The 27532-nt window shown below is 42.9% G+C and overlaps 2 protein-coding genes across 3 annotated transcripts in view; one reads left to right on the forward strand and one right to left on the reverse strand.

Annotated features, from left to right (window-relative positions):
* Rbp4 (retinol binding protein 4) overlaps window positions 1–5777 on the reverse strand; it is a 7113-nt gene extending 1336 nt beyond the window's left edge. The window contains exons 1-5 of the mRNA XM_063239375.1: window positions 5644–5777; window positions 5418–5545; window positions 5183–5319; window positions 4936–5042; window positions 327–539 (exon numbers count right to left, since the gene is read on the reverse strand). Of these exons, the coding sequence (XP_063095445.1) occupies window positions 327–539; window positions 4936–5042; window positions 5183–5319; window positions 5418–5528 (568 nt within the window). The 5' untranslated portion in view covers window positions 5529–5545; window positions 5644–5777. The remainder of the gene's footprint in view (window positions 1–326; window positions 540–4935; window positions 5043–5182; window positions 5320–5417; window positions 5546–5643) is intronic.
* Window positions 5778–17978: 12201 nt separating this feature from the next.
* Pde6c (phosphodiesterase 6C) overlaps window positions 17979–27532 on the forward strand; it is a 58346-nt gene continuing 48792 nt past the window's right edge. Inside the window, exons 1-4 of one of the 2 annotated variants that reach the window (XM_063239376.1) lie at window positions 17979–18649; window positions 24491–24643; window positions 24747–24836; window positions 25883–26023. In XM_063239376.1, coding sequence (XP_063095446.1) covers window positions 18170–18649; window positions 24491–24643; window positions 24747–24836; window positions 25883–26023 — 864 coding nt within the window. In that variant the 5' untranslated portion in view covers window positions 17979–18169. Of the gene's footprint in view, window positions 18650–18724; window positions 19547–24490; window positions 24644–24746; window positions 24837–25882; window positions 26024–27532 lie in introns of those variants that run through there. The other variant, XM_063239377.1, reaches the window with a different exon arrangement.

The following is a 27532-nucleotide window of genomic DNA, read 5'->3' on the forward strand; positions in this document are numbered from 1 at the left end:
ACGACGCTTAATTCCTCTAAGTGTTAGTCTGTCAAGATGGTTTTGGGGGGGACAGTGGAGCCAAGAGTAAACCAGCCTGAGGTACCAAGATAAAAAGACAAGAGTATCCCTGGGCATTTCACTTCATTGTCAGGGTTTGGAAAAAGGCCTTTGGTCACTCCTCTACGCTGCCCAGAACCAGCCCAGGAAAAGACGTAGCCAAGGACTAAGACACAGGCTCAGAAGGGCGGCTCCTCAGACTCCCCGATTCCTGTGGTGTGGTGTGCAGCTGTACACCTTCACTGGCAGCTGTCCCCACATCCAGAGCCCCTGGTGCTGACACTCACCATTGTGTTCGATCCTCCGGTACTGCCTGTCCAGGCACAGCTCCTCCTGCCGCTGGCGCACCAGCTTCCGAGCTTCCGGGGTCAGGCCGTTAGGGTCACGGGAGAACACAAAGGAGTAGCTGTCTGCACAGGTGCCATCGAGATTGAGCAGGCGGCAGGAGTACTGCAGAGCAAATGTGTCATAATCCGTGTCGATGATCCAGTGGTCATCATCTGTGAACCAGAAAGTCATAGTGTCAACCAGTGTCCCCTCTCAGGGACCCAGAGGTTTGGGCACCTCACTATCTGTGGACTCAGAACTGGCTGTATTTTCTCAGGAAGCAGGTTCCTACAGAAACTTGTGACAGCTTTTGTAAAACTGGGCAAATGAGAAAAGACTTCAATCTTCTTTACAGAAAACAGTCCTGGCTGGAGGACCCCTCATTCACTTCAATGACTTCCTCTCTCTCTAACAATAGATTGCAGGGCCTCTTTCCAAAAGACCATTGAAGACATGACCCCATCAAAACCCTAGAACAAACCTGTCTGCTCCAATCATGATCATTCACTCTCTGGTACAGGTCTAACAGCTGATTGTCACTTTGTTACTTTAGCCCAACACCAGGACAGTCTTTTTTGATAATATGTAGCCAGCTGCCGGTTCCCATCTGTCTCATTAACCCCACTGGTGTCCTATCCAGATGTGCTGGAGGAAGCCACTGACAACACAACTTCTGATCCACCCTAGTCCTTAGGGTGCCACCCACTTCTCAGAGTGGGGGGCAGCTCTTGCTTTGGGAGGGGTGGGGCACAGGAAACCACTATGTGGTATCACCCACTCTCTTTTTTTTATCCTCTTCGCAACTCTTGGCAGAGGCAGAGCCCAAGCCTCCAAGAAGGCAAATCATATCTATCCCTCGAGGCCAAGAGCAAGCAATGAACAGTAAGTAAAAGTGAAGGTGGTAAAAGTTATTAGCAAAGGCGGGATGGGAAATAATGTGTTACTAGGGAGGGAGGTGGGTGATGTGCCTCAGAGAACAAGAAGTGTGCAAATTTAACCATATATCTTATGTTCAAATCAAAGTGCCACATTTATACTTAATTTAACCTGCTTGGTAACACAACTGTGGCTGGGACCTCATGAGCACTAAATTGGTCACTGTATGGATTTGTATGTTTTCTCAGTTATTTCTCACACTGATCCAAAGTGCACACTGTTACTCTCCTTTACAGATAAGGAAACTGAGGTACACAAAAACTAAGTAATTCGCCAGCAACCTAAAGAGCAGGGCAGAAGTGAGATTTGGGCAGGGGAACCTGACTCCAGAGTCTATAAGAGTAACTTCCACACCACAGTGTCTCAAAACACAAGGTGAACGGGGGGACAGGAGACAAGCGACAGACAGGTTCTGTGTCTCCATCACAACCTTGGTGGTGGAACAAGGACGCTCTGCTGCTGCAGTGCTCACTCCTTGTTGGAGGAGGCAGGGGCCCGGATGCCACAGCATCCCGGTCTGTGAGGCCCTCTCTGTCACTCACCCAAGTGGCTTCTATGTGTGACTCTCTTAGAATCCCCAGACTGTCTACTGAGAATGTAATTCAGCCCAAACCCAGGCCCTGCAGGAGGTCTGTCACAGATGAGCGTGTGGATCTGCCTTCTGCAGCTCAGCCCGGATCTCCTAGGAGGAGGGATCTGCAGCTCAGCCCGGATCTCCTAGGAGGAGGGATGAGCCACCTCTGCACCTTGCAGGCTTTCCCAGGCTTGCAGACCGCCCAGACCAATGACTGCTCAGCAGTGACCACAAAGTAACTCAGCAGATGGGCCAGGAATGGAAGCCACAGGTCTGTTGCCCTAATCATGGACTCCTGAGTATCTGGGCAGTCTTTTCATCCCTGAAAGGGGTCATCTCTGCTTTGGTTATGGGACCACTGTGTTACCAGGAGCATCCCAGGATCCTGTCCCTCGGACAGCCTGTGAAACTGTTACTTCCATTTATGGTCCAAGCAGCTAGCTAGTATAGCTTTTTTAAAAAAAGTCTGCAACTTTACATTTTTTTTCTTCAAAAAATTATTGCCAGGATGTGAATTCCAATGTGGGAACTAAGTAACTGTCAATGCATGGCTTTGGTAAAATCAAAGACTGTTCTAGACCTTAAAAGAAAGCCTACACTGGTTTGATTTGTTTTCAGGGTCCTTTTGGGGCAACACTTCAAAGACAAAGCATTTACATCATAACAAGTTGGACCAGATTCTCCCTTCTAAAAGACTTCACAAAAGAGGATCCATTGATCACTGCTATAAAGAATGAGCCCAGTCCTTCTCCTGACGTCCAGCAGCTGGGCCAGTGGAGAATCAGACAGCAGCCAACTGCACCGTCAGACAGGGCAGGAGAGGACGGAAGGCAATACTGTATGGCCAGGAGCCCCTGACTCCCCTCCACCACACCACAAAGTGGGCCTACAGTTCAGCCCAGTCTACACTGTACCTTCACAGACTGGTTTAGAGGTTTGGACTATCCCAATCCTCAAACAAAAAGAAAAATACTTGGTAAGGGGAACTGTCTCAGTGAGCTGGTTCCGTTGAAAAGCTGTTGCTCACCACTATGGACCTAGACCATGCCCTTTTGTCTTCTTAGACCTGTGCCCTCCAATTGTCCAAAATGACAAGGACCAGGTGAGAAGCTCCCTATGGTTCTCAGGAGTAGCGGTCCAACTGAGCCAGTGGGGTGAAACATTTGCACTGCTCCTAACTACTCATCAGAAGAAGCCAAATGGCCCTGCTGGGCAAGTGGAGTGAGAGGCCTCAAGAGCTGAGTAAGCACTATGTAGTCGAGGGCTTCCTACGTGCACTGTGTCAGGACAACTAAGACACAGTAATATCCGGTTGCTTTCCATGTGTCGACTCACCGGATCCTTATAAAACAGTTCTGCACGGAAGGTACTATGGTCACCCTCACTTTGCAGGGGAGGAAACTGAGGCGAAGAAAGGCTAAGGGAAAACCCAAGGTCCCCCAGGTGATGGCTGCCTTGGAATATGAACTCGCACCATTTAATCTGAACAGGCATGCTTACTCAGGACACTGCACAGCTGAAAGGCAACCTTGCAAGGAATCTGCCTCTAAGCCTTCTGCACCGTAATTATCTCGCTTAACACCTGTATCTTATCACTTTCAAGATTCCAATTACCCACCACCACCTATACCACCAGAAATCCTAGAGAAAATCTCAGTATTCAAGAGATGAAAACAGAGTTAATCTGTTTGGAAGAGACAGGAGAAGGAAGAAGACAAAACAGTCCCTCTTCACTGGGCCTACCTCATCCTATTCCTAAAAGCTTTGTAGACAGAATTCTGTTCCTCTAAAAAGTACATCTCAAAATACTGAAGAATGTTATGTATTTCCTAAAAGTTAGCAACTCTGTGCCCCTAGTATTAGTTTTTATAACCCATTATCAGAAAAATGTATCTTTTACTCTAAATGAAATTTTTGGGAAATTTTGCCACCTTATTTGAAATAATTTCGATTATTTCTACTGATATAGCAGTTCCTCTGTAGAGAGTAAAGCAATACTAAAAGTGTAATTTTTAAAAATGCAATTTCATCCAGTATATGACTTTAGAGTAAGTCAAGCAGTGTGACTCATGTAAAGCAGTAAGGTACATAAATATTTATGTCCTGGATCATATCTAAAGAACGCTCCTTTGCACAGCCCTGGGTTCTATCTCACAGGACAGTGCAAACAATACTTGGCTAGAAGGGGTCTGTATTTGGAGACAGCAGTTCAGGGCCACACATCCAGGCCTGGGCCTTGGAACCGTGGCTTCTGACACTGGATGTCAGAGAGTATGACCGTGGACAAAGCACTGGCTTCTCTGGCCTCAGCTTGTGCATCTGTATACTGACCACCCCTCCCTGCCTCTCAAAGACTCCATGATGTTGTTTTCCCAGACCTGCATTACTCTCCAGCTACCTGAGGAAGACTCTAGCTTTGAAACTTATGACAAATGGGACTGGTGGCGAGAAAGAAGGTAGAGACAGCACATTTCTCAGGATCAGGCCAAGTTTCAGGATGTTGTACTGAGTTTTCAAATCCCACCCTGACTTGAATTTCAGTACTCAGGGAAGAGGCCACTGGCACGCAGAACACGGACCCCAGCTCAGAATCTCAGTACTGGCAGGCACTTGGTAACAAGCCACTCTGCACATGCCCCCTCCACCTCTGGATGGGGGTTTGGAGGTGGCAGCCGCTGCTGGGGACCCATGCAAGGCCGCTGTCTCAGGGATTCAGCCCAAACAGGTGGAAGAAATGCAGATTCAGCCCATGGTGATGCGGGGAGAGAAAAAAGTATGAAGCAGCTTACGCTACTGGCACAGGAGCTGCATGGCAGAGTGGCACTTGGCAAGCCCATGGGTCCTCCTGAGTTTGGGCCAAGTTTCTTGTCATGGGATTGGGGTGGGAGAGTTGCTGCTCCTGTTCCCAATACCCTAACTTTAGCTGGGCTGAGGGCTTTGGCCACTTACAGACCTTCCCACAGCTGTTCCTCCCAAGGTTGCCACTGGAGAAGAAACCCAGTGATGTGGCCAAAAAACGCCTCCCAGCCTCGAAAAGGTCCCGCTGGCTGACTCCTTACTTCCTTTCTGCAGGAAGGAGGCTACGCCCCAGTACTTCATCTTGAACTTGGCCGGGTCTTCGGTGTCTGTGAAGGTGCCCACCATGTCTGCGCACACCTCCCAGTTACTGGAAAAGGCGAGAGATTCTGAGCCAAAGCAGAAGTGCTTCCCAGCTCCATTTCACCCTGGGTCTCCCCCTCCCCAGAGTGTTCACTCTGCCAGTGCGGGGCGATGGGAACACAGGGCACGGCCTTCTGGCCCACTGACCTCAGCAGCCGCACTCGGCCAAGGGCCGTGGCGCTCATGTGGCCTTTCTCGTCCACCGAGAACTCTGCGACGATGTTGTCTTGCAGAAAGAGACCCTCGGGGTCCTTCTTGGCTATAGCGTACCAGGTGCCGGCGAACTGCGCGAAGGATTAAGAGCGGGGGTTTGGCGTCCGGGGCCGGCCGGCCTCCGGGAACGAGGGCCGGCGGGCACCTGGGCCGCCCGGGCGGTACCTACCCGAGCCTTGTCGAAGTTCTCCTTGACTCGGAAGCTGCTCACCCTGCAGTCGCGCTCCGCGCGCCCGCCGCCCGCGGCCGCCAGCAGCACGAGCGCCCACACCCACCGCATGTCGCCGGGAGTCCGCCCTGCGGAGAGCGCCGCGGAGAGCGTGAGCGCCGGGCCGCGCCCGCCGCCGAGCCCCCGCCCGCCCGCCCGCCGCCCCGGCCCGCCCGCCGCCGCTCACCACGGAGACGCGCTAGCCGGGCCGCCGCGTCCGCGTCCGCGTCCGGGCGCGCGAGAAGCAGCGAGGCGAGCGCCCGCCCGCCGGCCGGCCCGCGCTTTATAGCTCCGGGGCGGGGGTCGCGCTTTCGTAACCGCGCGGGGTGAAAGGCCGAGGGGAGGCGCGGGCGCTTGCACAACGCCCGGACTCACGCGCCGCGCGCAGGGGGCGTCCCTCGGGCCGCGCACTGGGGGCCGCCGCGCACGGTGGCCCAACTCCCCCGCCGCGAGGAGCTGCGGGCCGGGCCGGCCGCCTACCCGGCGCTGGTGCCAGCCGCTGGCGGCCTCCGGCCCAGCTTCCCGGCTGGAGGCTCGAGTGGGCCTGGAGAAAACCCTGGTCTCGCATAGCTAGCGGGAGCCTGTGATGTCGCCTGGTGCACTAGTGCCAAGACCTGGCCGTGCCAGGTTAGCCCTCCGCTGTCTAAGGGCCAGTTATGCAGGGGTTTTGGAGGGTTTTGGCCAAATGGTTTTTCCTTTTCATAAAGGATGTATTTTACTCTTGGGGAGAGTTGAGGTGCCCTTTGCGTCAATATTTGTTCTTTAGTTTCGACATTTGGAAGCGTTAAAACGCCCCCTGTTAAATATTCTCTAGAAACGCAACTCAGGTCCACAGAGAAGTATTTTAGCAGCTGGGTGCTTGTGTGGCTGGTTGCCTACTCACTTTGCCGCAGGTCCCTGAAATCACTGTGAAGCACCTCTACCGATTGTTTATGACACATTTTTATTTCCAAGCCACACTGAAAACGCTTTATTTTGTTTTCAAAGCAGTCAAATGGATTGGTAGAGGAATGGACAAAGGATAGTGACCAATAATCTATAACCACGGTGGTCAGTAAGTCAAAAAGCTCTTAACTAGTGTTTCCCTACATCGTGACACAATTTACCGTGTGTCTTCCTGTTTCCAAAGTTAGAGTTCCACCAGTGTCAAGGCAGTCAAGATTTTGCCCGACTGAGAATTAACGGTACGGCAAAGAAATTTTTCCTTAACTACTCCTTGCGTACAGTATTAATTGTGTCTCCATGTCTCAAACTGGGAAAAACAAATGAATCTGGAACATTTTGCTACACCTGAAATACGAGTATTACTCGTATTAAGAAAAGGAGATGCCAAATAAATAAGGAGTTTTTGGTTTCCACAGCAGCCTCACAGCTCCGTCACCCCCGCCACACACATACACACAAAACAAAACAAAAACGCTCTCTGTTGCTTCCTGCACTTTACTCGACTTTGGACGTTATCTGCCTTGTTCTCAGCTTCAGCTTTCCACTTCCTCTCTGCTCCTGTGAGTCCCAGCTGTCTTCCCAGAGTTAGGGAAGCCTGTTTCTGACCACCGAGCTCACCAGGTCTTCTTGTGGGGCTAGTTTTACCAGAAAATGTTTCTGGTTGTTCCTCAGTATCCACAGGAGCTTGGTGCCCAGCCTCCCGAGGGTACAAAATTCCATAGATACTCAAGTCTCTATGAAAGATGGTGTAATATTTACATACAACTTGATCACACCTTTCTGTGTACTTCAGCTCATCTCTAGGCGACTGACCTCACACATTGCCATATAAATAGTTGTTAAACTGTATTGTTTAAGGAATGATCACAAAAGCAAAAGTCTCTTCATGTTCAGTGCATACACAATTGTGCCTTGTGAACAGTATTGCTTAGGAAATGACAAGAAAAAGGTCAGTAAAGGTGGCACCACCAGAGGTGTAACTGCATCAAGGCAAAACTATTTGAATGACCATGCTGTCTGGAGAGTAGAGCACGGTGGAACGCTGGGAGGCTACTGCAGAGTGGTCTACACTTCACATTCTTTCATTCACACAGAATCAAACTTGCGCTTGGGATGCAGAAAGTTCAAGCTTTGCTTTTTGACTCTTTCTGAATTTTTTCCTTCCAGTATTTCCTATCCAATATTGGTTAAGTCCGTGGAAATAGAACCTATGAATAAGAAAGGCTGACTGCAGTCCCAAACAACTCAAAGAGGGTGCACTCCAGAGTCCCTCCTGCAAGAATGTGTGTTTGGCCACATGTGCCACATGTTCCTGTGCTCCCTGGGTGGGGAAGGGCTTCCAGGCTCCTGGGTCCTCCCATCTAGTGTTTGGAATGCTTCTTTAACATTCCAGAATAGAAGTCTTCCTGTTTCGCTCTAACTCCTGCTCAATGACCTTTGGGTAGAAAAGTTCTCCTAATATTCCCCGGCCCTGTGAACCAGCCCTCCAGAGCATATTCTGGTGGTCCTTGTGCGTGCCGTGTGATGGGTAAATGCAAGGGATTTCCCTGTAGTTTGGTGCTGGTGGCTTTTGCAGCAGCACGTATTCTTGTATTTGCTAGGTGTTTAAGGAGGCGGGTATAACTGCCCTCCCTCTCTCTCCTCCGATTTCCTCTCTTCTTGCCTTCCTCTCCCCTTCCTTCTGCTCTCCTCTTTTCTCTCTTAGTGGAGTATCAGGAATCTTGTTTCAGATACCAGCTAAGAAAAACAATTTATTTTGGCATTCTCTCTCAGATTTCTTCATGATTACAAATAAAGTGAATTTAGGTCAACCGATGTTTTGAATTGGTGCTTTGAAATTCATCTCATAAAATAACTTTTCAAATGAGCACATATATTATGAAATATTGTAAAGAAAAATGTTCACAGTGGTTAACTTTATGTGGTACATTTAAAGTTTGTTTTTCTTTGTACCTTGTTGTATTTTTCAATTTTTCTACAGGGAAAATGCTTAATCAGAAAATAAATATTTTCTTTCCAAATGTTTTCCTTGCTTTTTTGTATAAATAAAATGAGATTTTAAGTTACCCCAAATGGATGTCTTGTAATGCACACAAAATTTATTTCCTTGCCTTGCTTCAGGGAGAGATCATTTTTCTGGATCCCCTCAACTGTTCCAGGGGGGTGCCTCGAGGAACTTGTACATTGAAGATGTTCAAAAAAAGATATTAATTTAATACTTTTCTGAAATTTACTTTGTGTGTTGTCCTTAAAACATTTATTTAAAAAGACCTGTCGAGTGTTGCCCTTCCTAGTATATGCTTTCTCAGGATCTAGCACTTGTAGAAGTGTCTACTTGTTCTTTTGCCAAAAAATTTGCATTCCTTTTCCATGGTGTAAAATCGGGATCTACATCTGCCAGTCTTTTTCTCCTCTGTGACCCCCAAAGCTTGAGAAGGCCACAAGCTTAGATGCTCATTATGGGATGTGCTGTACATTATGTCACTCCCCGAAGTTGCCTATCCAATCGTCCATTCTCTCTTTTCTTCTCTCACTGCTGCTGGCAGATTCTCTAACAGTCTGGGCCACATTGCTGACTGAATTTATGTGAATGAGAAATAAACTTCCATTGGGTTAAACTATTGAGATTTGAACAATTATATGTATCAGAAGATTTATTAATACCACTAGCAGCAAACAGGAAATATTGAAAAATGTTTTACCATCATTAAAAGAAGAGCCAACATACTATATTTATTTAGGTTATTACCCTCCAACAAATTAAGCATTTCCAACCACTCCATTTTACACACACATCCTGACTAAGAGAATAAGAAAAATGAGAACAAGAAAACTAGGCAACATTTGTCTTCCACCTACACTTAAATGATAGCAATACGATTGGTTGAAAATGCAAAGATTGGTTAGTCAATGTTTTCTGGTATAAAGAATCAAAGTAATTTTTTCAATAAGGTTTTTGTAGTGGTCATGAAGCCATCAGTTAATCGCATCTATTTAGTTGAGTATAATATAGGTCTCATCCGCTGACTCATTTCTGATGTGTTTGTCATACCTATCAAGTGGGTGCAGGCAGACAGCTGTTTGAGAGCCATGTGCAGATGAGAGCCTGGCAGGATGTGCCTGAGATCCCTGCCTCCAGGAGTGCTTTTCCATGGTGGATACTGGCAGGACGCGAGAGCTGGCTGCGGCCATGCGGAAAAGTGATGATCAGTTAACCCTAGACATTGCCACTGGCTTCATGTTGGTCCTTCATCTTCCTGGCATGTATTTTTGGTTGTTTTATAAACATAGCTTTCTGCAGAAATAATTATCTGTACTGGAAAGTTGTACCAATGATGAAATTAAATATTACCTGTGCTTATTTCTTAAAAAATGTCAAAGTCTTAAAAAGAAGTTTAAGAAACTTAAGCCATTCTTTGGTACATCTCTAGATTTTTAGAAGTGTTTCCTAGGTTTTTATTTAACTTTTATTTTTAGTATGTAACATCTTATCATTTTTTAAAAATTTTATTTAAGGAGAAAAAGAAAAAAAAGCAGAAAAAGGGTACAAGTTATACAGAATTTCAGAAAAAAAATAAACAGTAGGAAATCACTAGTTAATGGATTACATATTGTCATCTTAGAAATATTTGTTCAAGTTACAAAATTAAAGCATATAAAGTGGACATTCAAACAGTGAGACTGCAAACAGTTCTGTTCAGTGATCCAACAAAACTCAGTAATATCATTGTCTATCTTATACACTTAAATATACATGCAGTTATATCCTTTAGAGCAGTTTCTTTTCCTCTCTACGATGACTATTACACATTTGGGGTTTTATTGCTCCCACAGTTCTTATTACTTTTTTTGGAAGAGAGTAAAACCAAATGTGACATAACAGAACAGAGTCAGTTAAATCAAAAGGGTGGACATAATAGATAATGCAAAAACATAATACAAGGTGATCAACAATGGTTACCATAATGCCTCCCACTGTCTGCAATAGAATCGCCTATATCATCAGTTATAATAAAATTGAACAAAACAGTAAAGAACGAAACCAACAAAACCAAAACATTGGAGACATTACAGGTCTTCAAAAGTAGATAATAGTCAACCAGAATGGGCGTCATAATGAATCCCACTATCTTCACAGCTGTTGCCTAAACTTTCAAACCTGGTACTATCAAGCAAAACAGAATAAAGTGAAATCAGTCAAAACAAGATGGTGAGAGCAATACACGGCTTCAAATCAAGTTAATAGAAAATCAAAGTGGGTTACTATAATATATCCTGCTATTTTTAATTTATTTTGCCCTTAATTAAAAGGATAAAAATAAAAAAGTAAATAATAAAATGAAGATTGAGATAAAAGAGGGCATAACAACAAAACAGCGCAGATCAAAACATAACCATTTAAGCAAAATAGTGTTTTACCACAAGATAATCCCGACATAAAAGTAGTTACCATATTGTCTCTTTACTTGAAATCTTTGAGTATAACTTGGTATACTGTAGCATCAAATATATCAAAACAATGTAAAACCATTCAAGAGGATGACAGTATTACAGCGTATTTAGAATCAACTAACAGAAAATGAACAATGGTTTCTGTATAATCTCCTTGTCTATAAAAGTTTTCGTTTATATTATCACATATAATAAAATCCAATAAGATGCAACATGTTAAACCTATGGAGACAGAAGAACAAAAGCTTGATGGGACTTCAAAACAAGATGATACTAAATCAGCCTTACCAATTATGACGTCATTTTCTCCAAAATAGCTGTTCCTATCATCCAATTTTCTCTGCCTCATTTCTGTTCAGCTCTTTTTCTGTCATTAGTTGTCAGTTTGTCTTCTTCATTTCGCTTTCTGCTCCATTCATTGTGGCCTCTCTGCCACTATTACTGAATTCTTCGTATTTTTCTTTTTTTAGAATATCCTGCAGTATTCTCTGTAGAGTTGAATTGGTAGTTGCAAATTCCCCTAGTTCCTCTTTATCCTGAAAGCACCTTGTTTTTCCATCAATTTCCAGGGATAGTTGTGCAGGATATATCAATCTTGGCTGGAGGTTATTATCTTTCAAAGCTTGAATTATTTCCCCCCACGCTCTTCGTGATTTGATGGTTTGTGCTGAGAAGTCTGCTGTAATTCTGATGGGTGTTCCCTCATAAGTGATCTGTTTCTTGTCTCTGACGGCTTTTAATATTCTGTTCTTATATTGGATTTCTCGTATTTTGATTATTATATGCCTGGGTGTAGCTCTGTTTGGGTTGTAGGTGGCTGCGGTCCTGTATATTTCATACATCTGAGTATCTTTACCTTTTGCTAAATTAGGAAAATTCTCCTGTATTATTTCTGCGAGTAGCTTTTGTAGTCCATTTGTTTGTGCCCCTACCTCTTCTTTTATGTTCTTAATTCTTTAGTTACAGATCCTCTTATCGTCTTCTAGTCTTTGCATTACTGCTGTTTGTTTCTTTGTTATTTTTAAGAAGTTTTTCATTTCATGCTCCCATATTACAAATCTGCCCTCCAGTTCAGATAATCTATCCTTAGTTTCTTTCAAGCTGTTATGCCAGCTTTCAATAGAGTTTTTAGTTTCCTGGTAATCTCTTAGAAGCTGCTTCACATATTCTATGTTTTCTCCATTTTCTCCATCAAACAATTCTCCCCTCTTTTTCTGTTCTTCCATTCCACCATCTGCTTTTTCTTGGGTGGTGCTTAGCAATCTCTAACTATTCTGCTTACATCTTGCTTCAGGCCATTAATAACTTCATTCCTGAACTCGTCTATGAGGCTCTGGAGATAGCACTTTATGTCTATTGGTGCTGTGTCTGCTATTGCCTGTTTCTCAGGATTTGGGGGCCAAGGAGCCTTTCTTGTTGCTCCCTCTTCCCATATTCTTTGTTCCTTATATATGCAAGCATATATAGGAGGCCCAGCTTCCTTCCCTGTCGGCCACAGTCTGATTGAATTGTGCTAGCTAGGTGTTCCCGCCCACCACAGCGCACCAGGGAGTTACGGACTGGGTAGCCTATGCAGGGCCCGCCCCTCCAGGTCAACCTACCTAAGGCTTCACCGCTAGGGTGCACCTCCAGGCACTGGGACCTGGGTTGTGCTAGCCTACTGGGTCTCAGCCAGCAGTGTCATGTATGCTAGGCACTGCTCACCAATCTTGCTTGAGAGGGGGATATGTGACTGAACTCACTACAGCGCCCTGTTCTGGCAAGTCTGCCCAGTCCCAGAATGTCCTCTGTTGGAGCCTCCTAGACCATGAAAGAGTCCCAGTTTCCCTCACTCACCGCAGGTTGATGCACGGCTCCCCGCCTGTCCAGCTCTCAACTTCATTCACCAATTCCTGTTCTCAGAGCTTTCACGCATCTCTCTCCCTGCAGCAGCGGCGGCAGGAAACCCAAATCACAGCTTCCAATGGCTCAGGCTCCAGCTTCCACACTGAGGCTTTTCTGTTCCTGTTATAACACCAGGATTGCATACCCAGTTGGTTTCTCTCAGCCCAGTTCGTTCTTGGGTCAGCAGGGTATATCTCCTCTTGCTTAGGATTCCTCACTCTGCACCATTTCTGGATTCTAAGCTGGGTCTCGCAGAGAGCCTGTGTAGCTGCTGCTATCTGTCCACCATGTTCTCTCAGAAATCTCGATATTTTTTGACATTTTAAATTCCTTAAGAATAGATCTTTGGCCAAGCATATAGCTTACTGGCATAAGCGCCTGCCTGACAAGCACAAGATCCTGAGTTCAATTCCCCCAAAAAAAGAACAGATCTTTGTATATTGTCATACACAGTTTGCATGGAGTGTGCATTTAAACTTTGTCATGTTAAGATGGTTGTTTTAGGTGATTATGATCATTAGCTGTGTGACCTTACAAAAGTTTCTTAATCCCTCTGTGCTTCAATTTCTTCTTTGTAAACTTTGAAAATTATGTCCATTTCATAAGATTATTGTCAGAATTCAAAGGGCTTGTCCATGTCAGGGTCATAGGAGAGTGACTAGCCTAAAGTGTATATGATTCATAGTAACTATTCATATTGTCAGTCTTATTATCATTACCATGCAGCTTCTATTTTTAAGAAAAAGCTACCTATGTAAATGGAATGGAGTTTTTTGACTTAGTTACCATTTCAGAGATGTTTTATCTAAATGAATTGATAGACAGAGTCTATAACATTTAAGATCTTGCTTTTTTACCCCTCATTCTCCCTACTACTTAATACTGTTTTTAAAACAAAACAAAAATCTGTGCTTTAGTCAGTTAGAAGTGCTGACATAAAAATTAAGCAGGGAAATTTTGTGAAGTCAAAAATTATTTTGTATATTAGAATCTATTTAAATTATCTGTTTGATAATTTTAAACTTTAAGAGATGATATTTTCCTAACTTGGTTTTGTTTTTTAGTGTCTGGGTGTAAACAGCCAACAAAAGACCCAAAGTTCCTGCCAGAAGCTTTGCAAAGAACTCCCCAGAGGAGAAAGGGCAGTGAAGTACTGGGATACAGTCAAGGACAAGGAGAAAGGGAAGAATGCTTCTTGTGTACTAAAAGGCAGGGTTCCAGTGCACCTCATTTACAGTTTTCGCTTGATAAAATATCACTTGTCTTAGTTCAAGAAGCAATGAGAAACTGGAACCGGGTGGCCTGTAAACAACGGAAATTCATTCCTGGCTCTTCTGGAGGCCAGCAATCTGACGTCAGGCTGCCAGGATGGTTGAGTCCTAGTGAGGTCCCTCTGCCTCTTCCTGGCTGTAAATTGCATTTTCTCCTTGCATCGTCTCTTTAAGTGGGGCCCCACTTAAAATAGCATTAATCCCACTCATAAAGACTCCACCTCCATCACCTCGCAAAGGTCTTACCTCCTCGTACCATCACTGGGTTCAGAATTTCGTCGGGGATATAGGGGAGACACAGGATTATCCTCTTTCTGGCTTGTTTTTCTAACTAATCAATGGCCAGTCCTATCAATTGCTGGACTGGATTGTGCCTCACACTTGTCCGTTCCTTTTTCATGACCAAGTAACTCAGCCATAAGTGACAGAAATAGCCCTAAAACTCTGTTTATGAATTTATTCATTACATAAATTATATATGCTCATTGTGATGCTTTAGAAAAATCAAGTAAGCAAAATAGAGAGAGAAAATACAAAATCACATGTCTTAAATTTCATAATTTTGGAATAATTATAATTACATTTTGGTTCATATACCACTGTGTGTGTGTTAATGAAATCATACTGCTATGCTAGTTCATAATTAATGGCATATCATAAATATTTGTTCATGTGAATAAATAAGCTGTAACACTACTGTTATCATTAGTTATATAGTTTTCTTCCTATGGATATGATACTATTTATTTACTCAGCTGCTTATTATTGAATATCTAGTCTATTTTTAATGTTTTATAAACATACTTTTGGTAAATATCCTTGAAACTGCACATATAAGAATAATACACACTCAATTATTTTATAAGACAAATTAATGATATACCAGAATTATAGGGTAAATGGTTACATACATTTTTTAGAATGTTTGAGACAATGAACCAAATTCAATGCAATAATCATCCCTTACTAGCAAAGGATGTTTTTAAAATGGTCTTTGAATGCCTGAAACGACAATACCAAACCTATAAATAAATAAATATAGTTCCTATACTACAATAACAACCAGAAATAAAATAGAATAGTCATAGCAGCATAGTGTGCCAAAAGTTATCTTGAAAGTTATTTAAACATAATGTTATTTATTTCTGGAATTTTTCATTTAATATCATTGGCATAAGGTTGACTGCAGGTAACGATACCTTGGAATGTAAAATCATGAATACCTTCTTCATCTGTATCACAACATGCAATGTTTATTGTTTACAACTTATCTTTCCCAGTACTACTATATTAACTTTGTAAAGGAAAATGTCAGTAATATCACTTCCTGCCTCAAAAACTGTACAGGATTCAAAATCTTCATTCGACTCTTTGAGGCCCACCCTGGCTTCCCGGCACGCCTCTCACTGTTCGTCCTGGAGCCTTACACTCCACACTCTGCTTTGTTGGCATCACCTGGAACGAGCAGGCCACCCTGTCTGTACCCATCCAGATGTGACGCGCTGGGGGAGCTTGTGGAGCCACGTGTGTGCTCCTCCCTTCTGCGTGTGTCATGGCTTGTCCTCTGGTTCACTGCCTTTGTGTACCAGTCTCCCTCCCTTGCTGTGCCAGTTGTGAAACAAGGGCCAAGCCTTGTCACTCCCCTGGTGCCCCTAAAGTTAAAGAGAAGCCATCAGAATTCTTGACTATGTAGTAACGGTCAGCCCTCTGAAAAGAAGTCAGGTTTATTTCTTACTCACGCTACCTGTCCAGCTCGGATCCGCAGGGACCTCTGGGATGTCTTCACTCTGGGTTACAGCGGTGAATCCATTTGAAACTCCAGGTGAAACTAACGTGGCAGCGTGGGGAACAGAGGTAAGGGGTCTCACAGTAGCAATTTGTTATTCCTACCTGGAAGTGATATTTCTGCCCATAGCCCATTGGCAAAATTAACCACGTGGTTCTCCTAGAGAAAGGCGTGCGGAGAAGAGGAATCTTCCAACGTAACTAGGAAGGAAGAGTGATCTTGTAACACAGATCTCTATTTCAGTAGTTACTATGGTGACTTGCTTATAATGGGAGAATCAAGACATATGTTATAACATTGAGTATATGGTTGATACAAGCAGTTCTAAAAGCAAAATAATAGTGACTATAATAGAATGTTTCTTTTTCAACTTGATTTTCATTTTTATAATTAGGGATAATATTAACATACTTTTTCCTATAAGGAAGCAAATTATTAATCCAAACCAATTCTCAACATGTTTCTTCCTCTATTTAAGCAGGAAAGGAAGGAACCAGAGAACTGGGAGTATACCACATACTTTTGGAAGAAGTAGAAACTGTCTAATAGTTATACTAAGTAGGTAGAAAAGAGTTCTCCATGTTATAAGATGATAATAGTCTCAAAGGGGTGGTGACTTGGTTGATTCAACCCTTTCCCCTGGGAAATACACAATTTCATTATTCTAATTATGATAAGATGCTAAAAGGATGTTGTAAGGTAGTAAAAACCTTCTGTTGAAGACTCTCCTGACTAGACTTGAATGTGACATTAGTTGGCACTTCAGAAGATACTTTGAAGGAGAAAGTGACTGTCACTTATAAGAAGTAGGGTAATTCAACTTGAATTTTATTCTTCGTTGAAAATTATATTCCCATCTAAGAATCTCTCAGTTCAGGACCTAGAACCTGCAACCTCAACTTTTTCTTTTATAGCTATTAAAATTACTATTCTAGCAAAATGAAACTTCAAGTTTAGAGAATTAAATCCACATGTTGCTCTTTTTGAAGCAAATTTAAATGGAAATGTAATAATAATTTTTAGAGTCACTGTAATATATTGTGTTTTTCCTATTTTGTCTTATTATATTTGTAATTGAAATATTTAGGGGCTGGGGATTTAGCTCAGCGGCATAAGCGCCTGCCTTGCAAGCAGGCAGTCGTGGGTTCAATCCTTGGTACTGATAAAAACGAAAAAGACAAAAAAAAAAAAAAAAAAAAAAGAAATATTTAAAAATACTTTCAGTAAGTTTAAAACTAGCATTTAAATATTCAAAACAATTGGCTCACAAAATGTGTATTTTGACTTGTTAGATGCATGATAATGTTTAAATACTTTGGCAAATGTACTTAATAGATGTAAAAGCTTAATAAAGTGAAAATTAAACAAAACTAAATAGCAGTATAAGTGTTCTTTCTATGCCAGTAGCCTTGGAGATGTTAAGAATCCTAGCAACAGATGACATAGCTATTGTCCGGTGAATTTAATAGACTGTACCTTGTAGCAAAACACATAATGTCCAGTTACTAATATTAACATTCAAATTCAAACCGATCTGCTTATCAGGAGAGCACAGTTAAGAACTACATGGCTCACTTTTTGTCATCGAGTCTTTTGACAAGAGTTATCGTTCAGTCTATGACTTGATGAGGCTTGGCTTGTAGGCCAGGATTTTGCTCTATGCAATTCTCTGTTACACAATAAGACTAAGGTTTCCTTCTCTAAAACACTTTGGAAGTCTACAACAAGAATGATTGAGAAGAAGGATTTACAAAAAGAGTAGACCAAGTAATCTGGGTGACCAAAGGACTTTTAAGAAAAAGATTCACTTTATGCTGTGTTAATACTAAGCTCTTTTATCTCCCCACAAAGTTCATTAAGTTCCCATATAAACAAACAAAAAAACCTAAGCACCCCCACTGCCTAAACCCAAGCATTTCCTATATTTATGGTAAAAGAACAACTCAAATTGTCAGTCAATGCTGCTGTAATTAAGGGAATGTGTCAGTGATGATTCTTGTTGTGGCTAGCAGCAGTCCAGTTATTTTTCTGGGTAGATGGTTCAACCTGACAACTGCTTGGCTGATCTAGGATGCTCTGAGGATTCCCTGAGGACTTAGGGGCTAATAATGTTCAGGGTCTTAGTGTCCCGAAGAACTCTTTAATCCCCTGCTTTCTGAATTCCACCATATGCCAGAGCCTTCTGTCACATCCAGGAGCTACAGGCAGTTTGAGAGCTCTGCCAGAACAACCTTTCTGTTCTGCCTTTGGTGGTCTTACAAAGTACCACGTAGGCTTTCCTTGGTAATTTTGACCATCATGAATTTCCTTTCTGGTCTCTGCCTGAGGGAGCACTCTGGGGATCTTCCTTTCTGAACAGCAAAGCAAGCCACAGCATGGGTGAGATCAGCCAAGAGGCAGTGGAGAAATACCTGGAGAAGAACCCTCAGTTTGCCAAGGAGTACTTCTACAAGAAGCTTCATGTGGAGGCAGTAGGGGAAATCTTCAAGAACAGCCAGGCCGTGGTCAAGAGCAGCGTGTCCCTCCCCGAGCTGACACAGGTGGAGGAGTCGGCCCTGTGCCTGGAGCTGCTGTGGTCTGTGCAGGAGGAGGGAAGCAGTGCCGAGCTGGTGGCGCACAGGGCCCTGCAGCGGCTGGCCCAGCTCCTGCAGGCTGACCGCTGCAGCATGTTCGTGTGCCGCTCCCGCAACGGCACTCCAGAGGTGGCCTCCAGGCTGCTGGACATCACAACAACCTCCAAGTTTGAGGACAACCTGGTGGTCCCTGACAAAGAAGTTGTGTTTCCTCTGGACATTGGCATAGTGGGTTGGGTTGCTCACACAAAGAAGGCCCTTAATGTCCCTGATGTGAAAAAGGTAGGTGGCCCTCTGCTAGTGGGACATAGATCTTGGTGGAGTCTAGGAGGGAACCAGTGAGAAAAAGATGGCACCGTTCATGGGCATTGATTTGGCTAAAATGCGAGAGGAGGAAGTAGTGGAAGAAGAGCACCCAGGCGTTGCCAGGCCGGACTTACCAAGTAAAAGTGCAAGTTGCCCGGTTGAACTTGAATCTCAGATGAGCCATGAATGCTGTTTCTCGAGATAAGTACGCCCTGTGTGATGTCTGACATTTGATCAGGCGTTTTTACCGGGCTGGGTGTGTTCCACGACCCCTCCCCTAACTCCTCCATTGTTTTGGGTATTTTCCTTTCGAGCCACCAGTCAAGCTGCTCACTGCAGCTGGAGATCAGCCCAAGGCCGAGCCGGGCAGCTGCGCTCATCCCTCTCATTCACAGGGTGCAGCTCTTCGGGGTGAACTGCCTCATAAGCTGATTTTCTCCATCCATAGACCAGATATGCACAAAGGAAACTCTTACACTGTTTGAAAGTCCAGATATTTTACTCAGATTGTAAATGTGAACCTAATGACAGTTGAGTACAGCTGACCCACGCTCTATAACTCGGATCTCTCAGGGATGATTCGCAGCCATGTCAATGGACATGTGGATCCCCCCGAAGGCCAAAAGTGCACACTGTACTAATACAAGGCATTGTTACATCCCTTACAGAAACAAACAAACAAAAAAATCACTTTTCTTACTACTGCAATATACTCATTTTAGGAAAAAATGCTAATAATTTGTAATTCCTTCTCTCAGCAACAATCATGGATACCAGCCTGGAATTTCCTTCTGACAACACCTGCTCACCCAAGTCCTATAATTATGACTTACTGTCAACAGAAAGATTGTGACAGAGCAGAATTGAATGGAAGTGAGCAACCCTTAAATGTTTTTGGTGCAAGATCTATGGTTTCTACATGATGAGGGCAGCCAGACAGGGAAGAGGATAATCTCTTCAATGTCTCTTAAAGCTGATTACAGGAGAAGGATGCACAGACCTGGGAGGAGCGGTTTGTCAAACATTAGCACCGCTGGGCAGGCAACTTCAGGACACCTCTCAGGTGCAAGGGTTGAGGCAGGCCCTGTGCGTCTTGGTTCTTTAAAACCACTCCCTTCCAAGAGTTTGAACCAGTTTAAACTTGCTCTTTGAGGTATGTGCAGATGCTCAAGTAGCTAAACAAATGGAGGTTCTTAAAAACAAACTTATTTACCTGGGTATAGTGGCATGCACCTGCCTTTCAATCACTCTAGGAGATTGAAGCAGGAAGATCACATATTCAAGCCCTGCTGGGGGGACTTAGTAATTTAGCAAGTCCTTACCTCAAAAACCTTCTCTTGGCCCTAGCTGTAGACTATGTCCCCATGGGCTGAGATTTTTCTCCTGGGAATATGCTTCTTTAGTCTCCAACTGAGTCCACCTCCAAAATGACTAGGATATCAAACTTAAGAAATTGACATTCAAACAAATTGTTTCTAAGAACTTTTAGGAGACATGGGTAAGATGATTTCTGCTATAAAGCATTAGCATACTCAGTTCTCCATTTTGAGAGGAAAAAATTAGTCTGAAGTGGCTTAAAAGATGAGGCAGTTTTGGCCAGTTGCTGTCCAAACTGCTTCTCAGAAAGCAGTTGGTGGTGTGGGGAGCTCTCGATTCTGAGGATTCTTGCTGTTCTGGAGAGAAGAGAGTGTTGGAGACAGATGCCGTCTGAGCTGGGAGAGGGAGCTTCTAGGCATTTTATCCCACTAGAATGGTGCTTTTCAACTCTGTACTTTAAAGTCAAATTGGTGGCCTTTTAAAAAATATCAACATTTAAGACTCTCAACAGATCAGAGTGTAGGCTGGGACATGTGTGTTATTATTTTTAAAGTTCCTTAGGTGATTCTGATGTGTGACCATGGTTGAAAGAAACAGATCTATTGGGTGCAGACACAGGAGGAACAGGCAGCCTTTGAGTGTACTGTAGAATATTAGAGACGGGCAGGGTGTGATGTGCCTTAACCCAACTCTCATGTAGCAGTTGGGAAACTGAGGTCACGTGGTTGTATCTCTCCCACAGTCTGTGGTACGTGTGAGTGAGGGGACGGCAGTGGAATGGAGACATCTGGCCACTCCGGCCGCCGCCTTTTCACTTGCCCCACATGCCCAGTTTCGCCGCGTTTTAGGCACTGAGGGAAAATCTGCAACCAGAAAGACGTGGCAACTAGTGCTTTCAGTGAAATTTTGGATTCATTCGTCACTTACCCTGCAGCACTCGACAATTTATAAAATATCTTCGTATTCGTAACCTTATTTGATTCTGATGAAGACTTTGCAGGAGACAAGGATCATTATTTGTATTTCCATCTATGTAGTGAGGATAGACTTCGGGTCAGGTCTGGAGCAACAGCCTGGCTCTTCAGTGCCTCCCTCTTCCCCCCACACTGCCAACCCCTCATAATTTTACTTTGGCTCGCAGTGTGGGTGCAGGTGAGAGAAAGACAGCTGACAAGAATATTCCACAAAGACACCAGATGCTCCCAACCTTGATGGTCCATGAAGGCGATAAAGGGAAACTACTTGATGCAGCACAAGTTTTTTAGCATCAGAAAGAATTGGGTGCAGAACCAAGTTTAAGGCTCAGTAACTCTGTGTGGATTGAATTTCCCCCCGATTAATGAAGATAACCAAAGGTACAGATTAAATACAGATAAAGTGCCTGACTATAATAGATGCTCTATATAATGGTGACCATGATATGCTGTAGGAGTTTGGGAGCTTGGTATAGATGATTTTTAAAAAATCTGATTATTATTGTTTGTTTTAAAACAGATGAAAGGTGGGAAAGCTTAATAATAGGAAACAGAAATATCCTCTTCAAGCTAATTGTTTCTTTTCTTTATTGGAAAATCCATTCGTTAACAGTATGGGTGATCCTGAATCTGGCCATAGCTTAAAAGAAAGCCATAAGAGAAGGTTGATGTTTTTAATAATTAGCCAAGTGTTTGCAGTTCTCTTTCCTTCCCCTCTCTTCTCCTTCCCTCCTCTCTTTCTGCTTTTTGATCTTCAGGGTTAAAGATGTTTACTCAGGATTTAGGCTGCACTGAGATCTGGAGTGATCAGCATTCTGCTGCTCTAAACAATGTTTTTTGGTTACCTGTGGGAAATTCTTTGGAGGAAAGATCATCTAGAGAATCCGGGCATCAGAAACACAGGATTTACTCAAGGCAACTTGAGGACTGTTTGTGCTGGGAAAATAAACACTAGGAATCCTCCTTACCCAGTAATCTGATTGGTGGTCTATTCAAGAGTTTCAGGTTCAATAATAGCCAAGCATTAAATTTTGAAACTTATAAGTCATTTTCTCAAAAAATCCAGTGGAATTTAAGAACATATCCTTTTGCTTAGAGTCCGTAGTAGGATAGCAACAACTTTTGAAGCAGGAGAGTAAAATGTGTATGAAGTGCTGCCTAATTTCATTCTGTAATATATTTCTGTAGTATTTCATTTAATACTTTAGTGCCTAGAGCTGCTGCCTGAATGAAGGTAACCACAATCTGTAATGGATAATAAGAGGAAAACAATATGCAAATTTGCACAGGCTAGCAGTGGATTAGAGAAAAAAAAATCTAAAAACATCTGGGGACACCTGGCCAAAGGGTGAAGATGCTTCAAGACACAGAGAGAGAAGCAGCAGATAAATCAGGAAACAAATGCAGCAATGCAGGTAGATCTTGGGCCCTCAAAAGGCAGGTGCTTCTGGGCACAGGAGGTCTACACCTTGATAAGGGCATCTAATTTCTTCAGTGACTAGAATTGGTTTAAAAATCTAGGGCCAGAAGCAAAATGGTACCTGAAAAGTGAACTGTTTCTCACAGTTCTCACAGGGAAGAAAGGTAGTCCAAAAGAGACCTAAGTTTATTTTTCTAGTATTTAGCAAATATCTCCTATGTGTCAAACAATTTTTCGAGTGCCCTACCCACAGGTCTGTTGTTCTGTAATTACATCATAGCTCTAGTTAGTAAACAAGATTGTTCTCTCCATTTTTACATTAGGAAGCAGGGCACAGAGGGCAAGTGATGCGTTCAGTATTGAGGCCTGGTCTCAGCCTTGGAAGTCTGACTCCAGAACCTTCTTCTCCAATATGCATTTCTGCCTCCCCCAAAACAGGTGCACCTGCTTTGAGAAGGGATTGGAAGAGATCTGGGGTAAAGAGCTGCATTTGATTCCTTGACCATCATTCTTTTGCCTCGTGGATGGTCCCGTCTTCAGGTGTCTTCCACGATAGTATTTCATGTGCGAAGTTGAATATCTGTATTGAAATACAAATTCCTGGAAACTTTAAAAACATGTTAGGATATAGATTCCACCTTAGGGGTTTAGGGTTTTGTGGGTCTTCTGTGAGGTCTTGGAACCTTATTTATCTGCTAGGAATTTTGGAGCAGAGCTAGGACTATGGCTAGTAACCAAACCACACTTTCCTTAGAAATTCTGCCTGGAAATCACAGAACAGTGAACTCATTTTTACCTTGGGAAATGTAACAGAATCCAGCATCCCAAGAGTTGTACGCTTTTATAAGTATTATCAACAATGAAAACATAACTAAAGAAAAGAATGCCATTTTAATTTTAATCAGTGAGTCTCAGAGGCTGAAAGTTCAGTGCTAATTGAAAAAGACTCAGGCTCAAAGAGAATATCAGAGCTCAAGGAAGGATGGGTCTTCTTCCATCTAGAGTGAGATTCTTTGACATTGCAGCTAACGGGAAACTGCAGATTCCTCGCATTTGTCACTCAGCTCATACCACAGCCAGGGCACTAGAACCATCTCCTGCATATACTGTAGAAGGTCTGTATCTGGGAAGATTCTCTGTCTGAAAGAAGGAAGGAAGGGAGGGAGGGAGGGAGGGAGGGAGGCAGGAAGGAAATAATTGGAAATGGGTAAGTGTCTGATGCTGGCAGGAGGGTGGTCTTCTCTCACAGTGGAAGCAAGATGTCAAGTTTTCATAAAAATGATTTGTTCTAAATAAAATTGCATATAAATTATTGGTCTGGCTAAAGGGTTTCTGGTGACAGTCTATAACATAAAAACAAAATCAAGATTGATTAGTCAGTTTTCATTGTCTGTGGCAGGAAAACTATGAATCCTGAGTCAGTAGAAGACACCTGAAAGCTCTGAGTGGGCATAATGTGGGATGCTGTGTGAGACCCCAAGAAATGAGCTCACTGCCACCTGGGCCAGTCGGAAGTGAAGTCTATAAGATGATTGTACAGCATGAAACTGTCATATAAAATTAGAAAAACGAATTTTACAAAAAGCAGGAAAGACTATCTTTGTCTAAGCATAACAAAAAACATAGAAAGAGACATACCACATAGTTAACACTGACTGTCCTAAGTGGGTGAGCTGGAAGATGGAGAAATTACTAATTTTTTATATACCACAGCACATGGGTGGACGGCTTTCAAGCGCATGCTGTAGTTTTACGGTGTGTGACCCCAGCTTGTGCTCCTTTGCACATTTTCTTTACGGGGCTGCCCACTCCCCTCCCTTCTCCGGGGCGCTCACTTTCCACCTGACAGTGACACCACTGCTTCCCCCTGGCCCGGCCTCAGCCTAACTTGGACAAGCCGCAGCTCACAGGGACCGCTTATTCCGAAATGAGCAATTTCATCCCACACAGCCATGGGATGAGGTGTGTGGGCAGCAGTACCCATTTGGCGCCCTCATGGGAGGTCCTCAGTTACATATTGGTACACTGTGGATCAGAAGGAATGTCTTAGATTTGCTGCTCCATGCTTCCGAGCTGTTTTGGTAAACACGTGAATATGTTTTTCAGAACAACCATTTTTCTGATTTTATGGACAAACAGACTGGTTATGTCACGAGGAACTTGCTGGCAACCCCAATCGTGATGGGCAAGGAAGTTCTTGCTGTGGTTATGGCAATAAACAAAACAAATGCATCAGAATTCTCCAGACAGGATGAAGAGGTAATGGTGGCCTTGGGCACCCTGTCAGGGGGGCAGGACATTTTGTGGTACAACAGGAGAAAAGGTGTTAAAGCCATAGTTTCTTCTTATCTGTCACTTGTAGGTCTTTTCCAAATACCTGCACTTTGTTTCTGTAGTCCTAAGGCTGCAGCACACTAACTACCTGTACAGCGTTGAGTCCAGAAGAAGTCAGGTAAAGGCAAAGTGGCGTCGGTCACTCCATGCTGACCTGTTCTGACAAACTGACCCAGAGCCACGAGCCCGGGACTCTGCTCATTCCTCTTGGGGGTCGAAGCTACAGGGAGCAGATCCCCAAACTGCAAACCTCGGTGTCCTCTCACGGTCTCCTCCCCCTCCCCCTCAGCCTTCCATCGGTATGTACAACCGGCCGGGCTTTTTCCAGTCCGAATCCCGGGTGGCCTCGCCTTCTCCACCTATGAGACAGTGATGGTAATTTTTTTTGGTGGTAACTAGGGATCAAACTCACGACCTTGCACTTTCTAGGCAGGCACTTGTGCCACTAAGCTAAATTCCTGGTCTGGTGATGATAATTTTAATGCCTACTTCATGTGACTGGTGAGACTGCTAAGCAGGCATTAGTGCTCACGTGAAGCGCTCTCTTGGCAGTTCCTGGGTCATAATAAAGCTATTAGTTTTAGGAACAAATTGCTGCTTTGAGATGCATTATCTCCATGAGGCAGAGGGTGAAGAGAAATATTTGTAGCGCGGGTACTTGAGCTGGAGCCTCAGTTTCCTCATCTTTACAATGTAGGAGTAGGTATTAGGGTGGAGAGCTTCTGCAGTCCTTCCCATCCCATCACTCCAGGCCAGGCTACCTCTGAGCAGCTCTGGATATATGAAAGAGTCATGTGGCTTTCCACAGGAACCAGCAAGAGCCAAAGGGTATCGAATACCGGACCCTTCGCCCAAGGGCTGTCTCTGTGCCCGCCTTGGGAGCATTCATCCTTTGAATCCAAAACATTTGGAGATTAACTATGGCTTTGCTTCCTCCATAAATGCAAGAATTTGCAAAATTCTGCTCAAAATCCTAATTAAAGAATCAGAGTAGTAGTTGGATATATGGATGCTCAAATAGCACTGCATTGTCTAATGATATGTGTTCAGTTTATTTGATTCACATGTGTATTTAGTTTGTTTGATATACCTCTTTTTTTTGAGCAAATGCTTACCTCTCTATAGTGTTTGGTTCTAACTTTTCTTTTTAATACTTACTTTCAGATCCTTATGTGGTCAGCCAATAAAGTATTTGAAGAGCTCACAGATGTTGAGAGACAGTTTCATAAAGCACTATACACAGTGAGAACATATCTGAACTGTGAACGATACTCCATTGGACTGCTGGACATGACCAAAGAGAAGGTCTCACTGTTTTAAACATCCTGTCTCACTCAGAATCACCTGTAAAGTACTGTCAAACGCAACTTATCCACTGAGAAACAAATACTCTGTGTAAATAATGAGTCACAATAGTAAAGTCAAAAAGGTTGATACAGAGGTAACATTGTGATTTGGGGGTGAAAGTGGTGTAGGTTTGAACTTTGGCGTTTCCACACCTTATTTCTATCTTCATCAAGTCATTTTTGTTTTAAAATTTAATTAATGATACTTAAACTTTAGATTAGTTTTAGTTTTATAAACAGAAATTGAGCAGAAAGTACAAAGATCCCATAAATATACTTGCCCCCGCCACATTCCTGCCATCAGTTTACTCTTGTTAGCATCTTGTCTTATTGTGGTACATTTGTTAGCATTTGCTCTAAGGTAGTAAATTTATCATAGCTCATGACTCAACGTTGATAGATTATTATTGACTAATGTTTACTGTTTGTGTAATAGTACTCTGTTTGCTACAGTTCTTTAGATTTGAAAAATACATAATGTCATATATCTGCTATGAAAATACCAACAGAATAGTTCTGATCCCAGTTCTGATCTCTTCAGATCCCAAATTCCATGTATTTAACACTCTTGCTCCTTCTCCAAACCCTTGGCACCCATGCTTTTTTAAAGCTTCTTATATATTTCTGCCTTTTCTAGAATACTATGCAACTGGAAACATACAGTGTGTAACTTTTCAGACTAGTTTCTTTCTCTTAACAATATGCATTTACGTTTTCTCTGCATCTTTTCATGTCTCAATAACTCACTTTTTTAAAGTGGTTTTTTAAAATTTTATTTAAGGAGAAAATGAAAAAAAAAACAGAAAAAGGGTACAAGATATACAGAATTTCAGAAAAAATAAATAGTAGGAAATCACTAGTTAATAGATTACATATTGTCATCTTAGAAATAGTAGTTCAAGTTACAAAATTAAAGCATATAAAGTGGACATTCAAACAGTGAGACTGTAAACAGTTCTGTTCAATGATCCAACAAAACTCAGTAATATGGTAATCTATCTTATACACTTAAATGTACATGCAGTTATATCCTTTAGAGCACTTTCTTTTCCTCTCTTTTTTACAATGACAATCACACATTTTGGGTTTTATTACTCCCACAGTTCTTACTACTTTCTTTTGAGGAGATTAAAACCAAATGTGACATAACAAAACAGAGTCAGTCAAAGCAAAAAGATGGACATAATACATAATGTAAAAACAAAATGCAAGGTGATCAACATTGGTTACCATAATTGCCTCTTGCTATCTTAAAAAGAATTGCCTACATCATCAGTTATAATAAAATTGAACAAAACAGTAAACAACAAAGCCAATAAAACCAAAACATTGGAGACATTACAGGTCTTCAAAAGTAGATAATAGTCAACCAGAATGGGCATCATAATGAATCTTATTGTCTTCACAGTTGTTGCCTATACTTTCGAGCTTGGTACTATCAAGCAAAACAGAATAGAGTGAAATCAGT

This window comes from Cavia porcellus, unplaced genomic scaffold, assembly GCF_034190915.1.
Source record: "Cavia porcellus strain 051 isolate PalLab524CR breed Dunkin Hartley unplaced genomic scaffold, mCavPor4.1 scaffold_28, whole genome shotgun sequence".
Lineage (NCBI taxonomy): Eukaryota > Metazoa > Chordata > Mammalia > Rodentia > Caviidae > Cavia > Cavia porcellus.